At 41.4% G+C, this 12,037-nt stretch overlaps 1 protein-coding gene across 2 annotated transcripts in view; it reads right to left on the bottom strand.

Annotated features, from left to right (window-relative positions):
• Window positions 1-3,901: 3,901 nt before the first annotated feature.
• mdm2 (MDM2 proto-oncogene) overlaps window positions 3,902-12,037 on the bottom strand; it is a 9,907-nt gene continuing 1,771 nt past the window's right edge. The window contains exons 1-11 of one of the 2 annotated variants that reach the window (XM_072674123.1): window positions 11,433-12,037; window positions 11,249-11,317; window positions 11,018-11,092; window positions 9,167-9,300; window positions 8,705-8,754; window positions 8,489-8,547; window positions 7,941-8,010; window positions 6,348-6,505; window positions 5,729-5,875; window positions 5,393-5,461; window positions 3,902-5,124 (exon numbers count right to left, since the gene is read on the bottom strand). The exon at window positions 11,433-12,037 is cut by the window's right edge and continues 32 nt beyond it. In XM_072674123.1, the coding sequence (XP_072530224.1) occupies window positions 4,498-5,124; window positions 5,393-5,461; window positions 5,729-5,875; window positions 6,348-6,505; window positions 7,941-8,010; window positions 8,489-8,547; window positions 8,705-8,754; window positions 9,167-9,300; window positions 11,018-11,092; window positions 11,249-11,308 (1,449 nt within the window). In that variant the 5' untranslated portion in view covers window positions 11,309-11,317; window positions 11,433-12,037 and the 3' untranslated portion in view covers window positions 3,902-4,497. The remainder of the gene's footprint in view (window positions 5,125-5,392; window positions 5,462-5,728; window positions 5,876-6,347; window positions 6,506-7,940; window positions 8,011-8,488; window positions 8,548-8,704; window positions 8,755-9,166; window positions 9,301-11,017; window positions 11,093-11,248; window positions 11,318-11,432) is intronic. The other variant, XM_072674122.1, reaches the window with a different exon arrangement.

Here is a 12,037-nt window from a genome sequence, read left to right as displayed (position 1 = left end):
ATATGAGCTATACAGTTACTGGGGGAGGAGCTAAACCGCTGACTGTATGAAAGATATATATAATATATACCGTCACTGGGGGAGGAGCTTAACCACTGACTGTATATATGATATATATAATCTATACAATCACTGGGGGAGGAGTTAAACCACTGACTGTACATATGATATATATGATCTATACCATTACTGGGGGAGGAGATTAAGCAGTGACTGTATATATGATCTAAAGTCATTGGGGGAGGAGCTGAAGTTTATGACTGTATATATGATCTATACAGTCATTGGGGGAGGAGCTGAAGTGATGACTGTATATATGATATATATGAGCTATACAGTTACTGGGGGAGGAGCTGAACCACTGACAGTATATATGATATATATGAGCTATTCAGTCACTGGGGGAGGAGCTAAACCACTGACTGTATATATGATATACATGATCTATACCATCACTGGGGGAGGAGTTAAACCACTGACTGTATATATGATATATATGAGCTATACAGTCACTGGGGAAGGAGCTGGAGTGATGACTGTATATATGATATATATGATCTATAGCCATTGGGGTAGGAGCTAAACCACTGACTGTATATATGATAAAAATTATCTATAAAAGGCAGCTCCATATACACTACATATATGCTTAATCCATACATATATATATATACATAATTTTTTGTATATAAAATTGATTTGATAGATATATATAAAATCAAAGTTACAGATATTTTTCAAATATATGCCCAACCCTTCATAATATATGAGCGTATACGACCCAATGTCAGACTTCCACACAGGCTGAACCACAAGGGAGGAGAGAAAAGCTCGGTCTGCTGTTGGGAGTCCAGTAGAAACTAGTTTAGTGAAACTAATCAATAGTTAAAAGATCAGTTTTATTGATGAACCACTTTGTGCTCTGAAAGCAAAATACTGAAAAGCTGTTTACTGACCTCCTGGGTTTGTAGGCCTCTTGGGGATGACCCAGCACCGACGTGAACAAGAAACGACTGCAAAAGAGCAAAAGAATAATAAACAGCCAGTGCAGTTTTACACACTGTGCTGTGAAAAAGTGTTTGCCCCCTGTTTGAATTCCTGAAACCTGTAAAGCTCACCCGCTCCCCTTCATACAGTTAGGTTGTGCTTTGCTCATACTCAGGGGGCCAACACTTTTTCACGGCCCTGTATAACCGTTGAGCATGTGCTACTGCACTGAGAAAGGCTTTTGTATAAAAAAATGCTTAATAAATAAAAACAATCGTTTAAAATGCCTTAGATAAATACTAATGAATTAAAGATTCTTTTTCTGCCCCCTGGTGGATTGTCTCTGCACTGCATGCACCCTATAAGGTATAAGGGGTTAAAATTTTTGTAATATAAGTCATTAATTCAGTGCAATATAACAACTAATGCAATGCAATAAAATCTTATGTATAAAATATGGTACAAAATAAAAGTCACATATGAAAAAAAAATTTAAATTCAATTCTTTACTTATTGGATTGCAATTATTTATATATTAGTTTAATTAATTAAATATGGTCATATAAATGCTCCAGTTTGAAAGAATTACACTGGGAGTTATTTCAGGGTTAAAGGGTTAGGACCTCATTCAGAAATACAGTGAGGCCCCGGCCCTGGGGAGTTTTGGGCCCTGTGGGAATTTGGCCCATATTTGAGTAGCTGAGCCGTTTTGCATGAGAGTAACTGTCAACAGGGAGACTCTACAAACACAGAACAGGCTGGGACATGCCCCCCTGCACCTGTCTGAAAAGAAAGGGTCTGGTAACCAGAGGATTCTCCTAGTAACCCACGTACAAAAGCCAACAACAGATGACAAAGGCAGCTGCCACCAGCTGAGAACCCTGCGGAGCCAACGGGCGTCCAGAGCACAGCATAGCAGTTAAGAGTCTCACAGCTATTATGTGTCCGAAGGTTTGTGGACACCCCTTCTGATCAATGCATACGCCTACTTTTTTTGCTGACACTGATGTTCAAATACACACATACAGCTCGTCTAGTCCCTGTAAATAAGTACTGCCAATAGAATAGGACTCCCTAGAGCAGATAAACATTGTGAACCTATTGGCACCATCATGCTGCCTAATAAGGCCAGGCGTGGGCTAGTAGAGGGGTGTATATAAAGCCCCCCAGCATTGAGCTGTGGAGCAGTGCAAGAACTGTGTTCTCTGGAATGATGGATGGTGGTGGAGCTCCATCCAGTACTTTTGGATGGGCTGAGTTGGGCAGTTGGGGTTGATGAGGTGAGGTGGTGGTTATCCAACATCCTGACCTCACTAACACATCTCTAGTCACTGAATGCAATCAAATCCTCACAGCAATGCTCCAGCTCCAAAGTCTAGTAGAAAGCCGCCTTCTTCTCTGGACAATAGAGACAGTTCCTCCAACAGAAGAAGGATCAGCTCTTTTATAGCCTTGATTTCAGAAGAAACACTGAACGAGCAAGTGTCCAAATACTTAAGACTAGCTAGCAGCCTAAAGAACCTCTTTTGGTTCCATAAAGAACCGTTTGTAATAGAGCTAAGTGAAGGGAATCTTAAAACTGTAAAGAACTTTAACATCAAGGTTGGCCCCCTGTAAGGACTTAACACACGTCTCGTCTGACACATCGCTAGGCAGCCAACACCCCTGGAGGAGAGCGCCCCAGCTAACCGACTCCTTTGCCGGCCACCATTGCTTAACAATGATGAGGGAAAAGGACGCGGGCGACTGTGCTCTCTCTGAGTCTGGCTGCTGATGGCAAAGCAGCATGGTTCAGAATTGGAACTCGCGACCGTCGGGCCACAGTGGGGGCGCATCAGACAGCCGGAGCCCCATTTTTGTATAATGTCTTATGAAAGTTCAGCTAGAGCTCGTTCTGAAAGCTAGCCGAGCACAAAACCCCCTCTTCACCTCCTTACACTACTCGTTCATCTCACCTCGGCCGATTTCAGAGTGGAAGTAGAAAACACTGTAGATGTAAGAAAAGAATTTCAGACGTTTGGCAATACTGTCTCGATTGTCAAGAAAAAAAAAACAGTATTGATTATTAATGATCAGTTTAGAGGTAAAGATTGGTGTCAGACAGTGGTTCCTTTAGTTCATTTTGTGTGTAAACCCTGACCACTAGGTAGCAGTGGTGTACTCAGACACAGCACGTTTTTGCCACAAACACTGTGTGACTTGGCTAAACACGGTTTCTATACATCATGATGATCCAAGAAGTTTGGCCTGAGAACAGAAAAACAATAATGATCTAAAAACATTAAGAAAAACCAAACAAACAAAAAACACTGCGTGGAAAACCAAGTTTAACGAGCTGGTCTGTGTGGAGTTCAGTACAGTGACGTAGCAACGAGCTACTTGCTTAAGAACTACGCTACGATCACGATTAGCGGTCTTTACGATCAGATGTACTTTCTTTTCCAAACTGTTGTACAAAAGCAACAGAACACTCGAGGCCGTGAGTCATGGTGGAATAACAGCACGGCTGTGATGCAATACGGTACTCGACTGTGGCTCGTGTCAACTTCATCAGCCGTGTTGTTATTGTACTATAATGCCACTCCCTCTCTTCTACTGCTTTAGTAATCCCTGTATCATCATACACGTTACACAGCCCTAGCACGCCGTGCAAACTTAACATCGAGACACTCCACACACTGGGCTAGATAGGGCAGTCCACTTTCCTCAACATGCACAGACGATATCAGTACTTAGCATTGGCAGTTGAAGCAGGTACTGGAATTGGAAGGGAAACCGTGGTATCAGTGCATCCCTATTCTCAAATCCTGGCATTATCAAAGCGCCATTTATTGCCACTGTTGTGGTTTTAAATCTACTCTTCAATCTGCCGTACCTTTACAGAGGAAATAACCATGAGAAACTACCCAGGGAAGCCAGACAATAGAGCTGTGTATTTTAAAAATAAAATAAATACATAAGCAATCATTCATTTTTCCCAGCAAACTTAGTGACATTAAGTAATATAAGGAGTGAGTATCGGTCTGTGCAGCACAACAGTGCGAGAGAGATCATCATAGCCATTTCAACAGTCAAACGAGGGTACTTCAGAGCATCAAAAAATACATAGAACATTCATTTGAAAAATAGTCACCTAATATAAATTATTAACTGTACAATCTTGACTGGACTGCACATGAAAATAATAGTAATCATACCTACAAAGGATTATTACTCTTACTGAAAGGTATTTATATTTATACAGAGAAATATTTATACACATTTTATATGGCATTAACAGTTGCCACTTAACAGATTTTAAATCTAGCAAAACCTTTGAGTCTATTAATCTGATGCAGTATGAAGATTAAAGTACTGCATTCTGACATATATGATACGTTAATTTAACGCATATGTTTGATCAGTAATGCAGCGTACGTTTTATAATTAAGTTTATAATCGTTATACTTTGAGAGTAAGGCGGGGTAAACTGAGGTAATTAATAACATTTTATTCCTGCCTAGCTCCCCATCAGCTCACGTAAGTCAACACGACAGACTGAATGGGCTCCCTACAGACAGGACACAGCTTGTTGCGGTTCTTGAGCTTCTTGGCACAGGTGTAGCAGGCCATTAGGTGTCCCGTGCGGCCGTGGACGATGCAGCCGTTCTTGGGTCTGCTCTGGCAGATGACGCAGGGCTCCAAGCAGGTGGCGGGAAGGCAGGCCTCCAGGCTGTTGAAGCGCTCCAGCTCGGGAGTTTCCTCCTGGCTGTTACCTTGAGAGGAGGAAGTGGAGGGCTGAGAGGAGGAGAGGCTCAAGCCCTGAGAGTCTGGACCAGACACGGCAGCAGCGGCCAGAGATTCGTCTCTGCTCATGGTCAGCGATCGGGAGTACTTGCCATCCGGTACGTCCATTCCTTCATCGGGATCAGGGGTGGGGGTGGGAGGTTTTGAGGGGAGCGGTTTGGATTCTAAGGAGGTGCTGCGGGTCGTATTGAGGCAGGTGCTGTCGGCGGTAGCAGCAACAGCGCTGGCTTGGGTGTCATCTGGACATAAATCCATTTCTGGTAGCCAGTCTGGTCGGACCTTCCAGCAGCTTTTGCAGTGTCGAGGGAGTGGAGGGTTCAGTTCCTCACACTCTAAGCACTTCCAGTAGTCCTGATAAAGCACAAAGAACACAATCATTATATTTTTTGTTTAAAAGGAGGAAAAATATAGTAATAGTAGCAGCAGCTGTACCATAACCAAAGTGGCACAAGAACCAAAGTTTAAGTTCTAACCCTAGTCCTGCTTGCTCTTTACACTGCCATGGCCCTCCATATAACCACTGCCTTTGCTACACAACCCTGATTTTAAAAGACATGCAGTAACTAAAACAGAACTGGAAATAGACGTTGGACAAAAACAACTCAAGAAAGGAACATACTGCCTCAGTGATCTCAGGATCTTCATCAAAGGAGTCTTCATCTTCTGCAAAGATTGTAACCTCATACACCTATAAACAAACAAAATCCATTCATGAGAACAATGAAGGACATAACTGAACAAAGGAAGAAGAAGACAAACGTATCACAGCAACATGTCATGACTAAATACACTTAGATGACAGCAACTGCATGAAATTGCCATCAATGAACACAAGAGGGAGCAGTGTGCTTTGTTGTACCCCTTGACCAAATTTCAATTATGTAATCACATTCTCATTTGGAGGCAGAACTTCAGGGTCAGTTTTATTCCACAAAAAAAACCTAAGAGCTGAGACCTCATCTTCTCCCGGTACGGAGTCGTCGTCGTCATTCTCGCTGTAGGCATCTGAATCAATGGACTCCACCTCAAACTCCACACTGAAGTTATCAGAGTCAGAATCCTCACTTTCATCACTGTCCTCACTGTGAGAAATACCTACATCCTGTGGAGAAAAGATGGAAAGCTAGTTAGACAAGGGGAACATCACATATTTAGCTTATTTGGGTATAGCTTTTGCTGTCTTAGTAGCACTACAGTAATATACATTTAATATAGTACACATATGGATCAAGAAACAGCTTATGTTCTTTTAAATGGCATTGGTTAGGACTACAGTCATATTCATATCGTTCATATCGTTGAGAGATCTTGTTCTTAATAAATTAAACTTAATAATTAAAATTTGGCCCAGTGTACATGTAACTTAAACAATGCACAATATATAACAGGATAGATAGTCTGCTTATTGTATGCATTCTGTGTACACTGTCCGTTTTGCTGTATTGCTACAGTACTACAGAGAAACAGACCGCTGGAAGAGTATAGTGTCTTAAAAACCAGAGAAATAAAGTGCATAAACCCAAAGAGGTTTTCATTTTAACGATGGCATAATAAATATCCAGGTGAGTACTAACCGAATTGCTACGTGAGTCTGAAGACTCGCTGCTCCCGCTCTCTCTGCGCAGGCCTCCGATCACGCACCATGACAGGCTGTCGTCAAACGTCAGGGAGAAGCTATCAGACTTGTGCCTCTTCCTGGGCTCGCCGCTTTCCTCCTCAACTGAGATACTTGCTGAAAAGGGAAAAAAGAAAAAACGAATAAACACCTTTAGAGCCAAAAACATGGTGGAAGGGGCGTTTGACACAGTTCCTTAGTTAATTCCATCGCAAATGTCCTAGCTTATAGCCCACCCTATTTAACAAGGTGAGAGGTAGGGAAGTATCCTAGTGGACAGACCTCATTATGTACTCAAGTTATCCAGCTTTTTCAGTTTCCCCCAAAACAAGAATTCTACCACCCTTATCCAAGCCCTTCCGAGTACGATTTACTGCCTTCACTTCTCACTGTTTACAAGATCCTCTTCGTCATAAACATCACTAGGAAAAACCACATGAACTTCAATTAGCTGGCTGTGCAACCCAATATCCTGATGTGTACAACTGCTCTGCCACGGCTGCTTGAGGCAATAACATAGTTTCTAAATGGTGTCTCAAATAAGATTCCAAACTGTTGCCTGATGAAACAGGCTGCCTTTGTGAGGACGTTTACAGCTTGGAAACGAGCCACTGTAGAGAAACAGTCATCTGAGCACATTCTGCACTGCCTCCAGACCTTGGTGTCCTTTACTGCTAATGGGTGGCTGTGCGCAGAGATAAATAGAGCAGTCATTAGCGCTGCCACATGTTGCCCACACATGCTTTCTTTTGGGGTGAGGGAGCTGCCATGCACACTAGGGGGACTGTTGCACATATACGAAAACACCACAGCCTGGGTTCATGTGTGAAATCCTGAACATACCTGAAAATAGCAGTGCTGATCTAGTTCTCCTTATAGCTGAGGTTGACCGTGCAGGTCCTTTGAGTTGCCCAAACAGGTTTAAGTTTATGCTATTAGGAGTTTCAGACACTCTTAAACCATGTTCTTGGTACTTTTAGGCAATATCAGACCCAGGTGCACTGAACAGAACTGCGGGTTGGGAAGCTAGATCACCTCTGACTGTGATGATCTTGACACTCACTTTCAGCTTGTACTAGCTGGGCTAATTAAGCAAAACATACCAGACGCACTAGGCATCATGACCTACCTTAATATTTCACTCAGTTAAAATGATGCTTCCTAAGTGATTCCCAAATAACCAATGCTTTTAAAAATAGCTAACAAAACTCTGGCTTCACATAAGTGTTCACAAGTTTAGTCATTTACAACACATATCTGGCTCAGACATCAACAAAGACGCCCCTAAAAACATATCTGTATCTGGTGTATCCGATCTGGTGTATCTGCACTTTGGGCATCCCTGCATTAAAAACCGCCATATAAGTTGGGGTGAACTGTAGATCTGTAAAGCTGAATACTGCCCAATGCTACATAGCCATTGCCGTTTATTAGCATGTTAAATGTGCTGTGGAAACACCCTCGGGGGGCTTTAGCAAATACACAAATGCTCCTACTGTCTATGTTTTTTTTATTCTTTTCCTCTGCTGTTTATGGATGTGTGTGTACTCACCAGGATCACTGCTTCGCCGTCTCCGGCGCTGTTGCTGTTGCACTGAGGTAGATGAATCAGAGTTTGTCTCCTGGAACAGATAAACAAGATTCATTTTCTCACCATTGAGGCCCAAAATGAGCCGGAGCTCTATAAAAACCGCTCAACCCAAAAAGGCCATCAGCGTATAGCTGTCTCTGAGAGCCACTTGCCCCGATTCTGCTCTGGAGAGTGATAGCTTCATGAAGAGCAAGATAACTACTGCTGCTAATGGTATAAATATCAAGTTAAAGTACCCAAGGAAAAAAAGCAGTCTACATAAATGTGTAAACGGAGCAGCAACCGCTTCAAATAGTTGTTCATTAAAACGTGGAATTTACATGCCTGTCAAAGGTTTAGTAAACATTTGGAAGATCTAGTTCAACATCAGCAGTAATGAGGAATCTGCTGGTTTGTAACGTGAATGTGACGGATACTTTAAACATAAGGGTTGTTGCTTGTTGCCACTTTAACTTGTGGAGGCTGTTTTAGTCTAAATTATACAGGACAGGTGTAAGGTATTCATTTACCTCTGGCCCCCTGTCAGGTTCAGTTCGACTCCTGGGCTCTGTGAAGGATGACTGAGACTCTATAAAAGAATGAGGAGACAGATTTTAGGAAGATTCAAGTAATAAAGTTAAATCTTGAAATAATAAATAAATAAATAAAGGCACACACAAAACAAATACTTCAATAACTTTAAAGCATTAATATCAAGTAATCAACTAAAATCAAAGTATTTATACCTGGGTTTTTCACTGCTATGAGGTTTTTTGAAATCATTGCAAACAAAGCGCTGAAAAGACAAAGGCTAAATATTAACATCCTGGAGACGTTTCGGTTTCATTTCATGTCCTGCAAATTTGCATCCGCACACAGAAGAGGCAGCTGCAACAATACGAAAGGCAAATTTATCAAAATAACTTGACTGATTACAGGCACACACTTTCCTTTTTTTAATTAATTCTTCCAGGAAGCCGATTTAAGCTAAAAACAGGCAACACAGGGCCTTATTTTCAGATGAATTAGTAAGGATAACAATAAAATAAAGCCACCTGTGGTTCCACTGGCCCTACCCTCTTACCCTACACTCCCAGGGGATACATATCAGCAACACAGCTGTTCAGCTGTTCCTGCCCTTCTCAACGAATCAGAATGGCACAGCAGATGGGAATGTGTTCAGAGGGCAGAATGAAGGAGAAACGTACCGTGGTTCTTTGACAGAGAAGCTGGTCACACCAAGCACTGCGCCGAGCGCGTCATTCCCACAGTGGACGATGTGCTGCTGCTGCTTGTCGTACAACTCCTTGCTCATGATGTACTTACCAAGATAAAACATCACCTGAAAGGAGAAAGAACAAACAAAACAAACAGACACAATGGGGTCTGATTAGCAATACAAGGGTACATCACATCACAGCAGAGACTAAACATCAGCGCTGATGGGAGTAACAAAGTGAATCCTAAATTGCCCAAGGATGCAGTCAGTCTCCAAAGCACCACAAAGCTACGGATGCATTCACAGACTTCAAGGTGAGGGGAAACAAGGGAGATGAAAGGTCTACTGAGATGAGCTGAAGTATCTTAATTACAGACCATATTGAAAAGGACTTAACTATAGCCTAAAGGCATTTAGGTAGACACTTGGCTGCACTAGAGTCATGAACTACATTTACTAAAGACCTAAAACAATAATACAATTTTATCATACTAGTATTTCAGTGTTTTCACCATTTAAAACCTGAACCATCAAATAATGTGTTTATTTGACTGTGTGACCAAATTCTTTAAAATAGATAAATAAATAAATACAAATAAAATAAAAACAACACTTTGTATATCATTGCCGTTGCACGAAGTCACACTAGGTGAAAAAGTGAAACAGCAAACACTGTGAAGAAAAAAATTGGACACTGGATTTTTGTCCGACCTATTTTGTCTCATATGCTGACCAATTTTCCAAGGTACTTTATTATATCTCTAATCTCCTGCCTTATGCCTAATGATAAGTAGGCTCCGGAGCCACAGCAACCCTGACCAAGAGGAAGCAGCTAAGAAGATAGATGGATCGATGTCTAATTTCAGATCAAACCAAAACAGATTAATCTATCACAAACATAGTCTTACAAAGTACAACTAGCTGCAAAATGCTTTGGTTCATATTTATTGCCATCAACTATACATTACTAAAATGTTTTTAACTTAAATGGGTGTCAAATATATTGATATTACACTTGACTTTAAAAGGATAAGGATTTACATAAACTGAGCATCTTGACACTATGTGTCAGACAGGAAAACTGTGGTTCACATATGACTAACACGTTCCAAGAACGTGCACACAGACCAAAACCACAGTAAATGAGTCACAGTTATGCATCGGATATCTATCTGCACAACTGAGAACAGCCAATCAGCAGCTCTCCCTCTTTTGTTCAAACACATTCAAAATACAGTAATACAATTACACTGCACACAATAAAGCAGTTGATCATATTACAACACCCTTATCTTGGAGCTCACTCAAGACTTACAAAACTGAAAGTACACGAGCTAGAGCTTTATTTATTAAAAAAAAAAAAAAAAAAAAAAAAAAAAAAAAAAAAAAAAAAAAAAAAACACTGACGACACCCGAAGGGCACGCCTGCACCCATTTCACAGAGATACAGGTTTACTGGTGTAAGTGTAAACTAGTTTGAAACTTGAGTAGACTGACCATTTTTAACCTTCAGAACAAAGTTTCCACTTAAGGAAGTGTCAGAGAACAACAAACACTGCAACCCTGGCTTTTCCACACAAACATAAGCAACACTGATCTGATTAATAAGCTATTAAATCAGCCGTCTTTCTGTTAAATGCCACAGAACATGATCAAAGGTCTGTTACTCTAGACCACACCAGACATTAAGCAGGGTGTTAGACTAGGATTTACGCTGCCGTGTGCGATTTTCCATGAGAACATCTTATTAAGAGAGAGAACCTGACTTAATCTGTGTAATGCCTAGGCTCAGGTGCAATATGAGGAGACAGGCAGAACCTGTCAGATGCACCACACCTACCTCCTTCATGGTGAAAATGTCCTTGTCTGCACCAACATCTTTTAACAGGGTTTGCAATTGCACTTTGGGTCTGACCTGAAGTGGAGAAAAAGCAGAACAATATGAGAGTTTAAAACAGGACTAAAGAAACACAATCGAGTCATTACACCTACAGATCTACATTTGAACAAACCATAAGTCTGAACCAAACGTCAGATTGAAGTTCTCACAGGTTCTGTTCTTTTTACTCACCAGCTTTTCATTGTCAATCTTGTTGATCTGGGAACTGCTCAAACAGCTCTCTGTAGCCATATTGGTAATCTGTGGAGTTAAAAACAGACACAATTTAGTTGAATTCAGTTTTAATTACATTTCTAACCCAAACTTCACCATCACACACCATAAAAAACAAGCCACAACCAAGTAAAAGCATTACCTGAATAAATAAAGTTCAAGTTATATGTGCTATACACTCTTCATCTGTACATAAAGTGCTTCAGTGAGAAGTGAGAGCTCGCTGTGTGCCGGCTCCTCATTTAAATAGCCCAGGAGAGACATGTCAGGGCTAGCAGAAGATGTGTAAGGGCGGAGAGCAGCTGACATGTCTAAGCATGACTGGCGCAGGAGTGGGAGGCACCTAGTGGCCGGGAAGCATCAACACACGCTCCCATAATGCTGGCCTACATGTCCGGACATGTCCCCCGGCTCAGAGCCTTACACACACAAAGCTGTCTGCCTTGTGCAACAGTCAGCACACTGAGTCGGACTGACCGGGGCTGAGCACATTAAACAGCTCTCCACAAAGGCCAGGAGACAAGTGGACCAACGCTGGCTTACTGGATCCATCAGTGGACTTTTACTAATGATCATCATCAAGATTAAAAGTCTTTCATAGGAATAAAGAGTCAAATATATGGACAACTGTTGCTGCAGGTGGTGGATAGATAATGTGGTTAGGTTGTATTTGGTGCACATTGGACTGGATGTTTACTTTTTTAACTAATGTGTCCAAAAAGTCATTATTGTTCTAACTTTGTAATG

Source organism: Salminus brasiliensis, chromosome 2, assembly GCF_030463535.1.
Source record: "Salminus brasiliensis chromosome 2, fSalBra1.hap2, whole genome shotgun sequence".
Lineage (NCBI taxonomy): Eukaryota > Metazoa > Chordata > Actinopteri > Characiformes > Bryconidae > Salminus > Salminus brasiliensis.
This window is presented reverse-complemented; position numbering and strand designations above follow the sequence as displayed.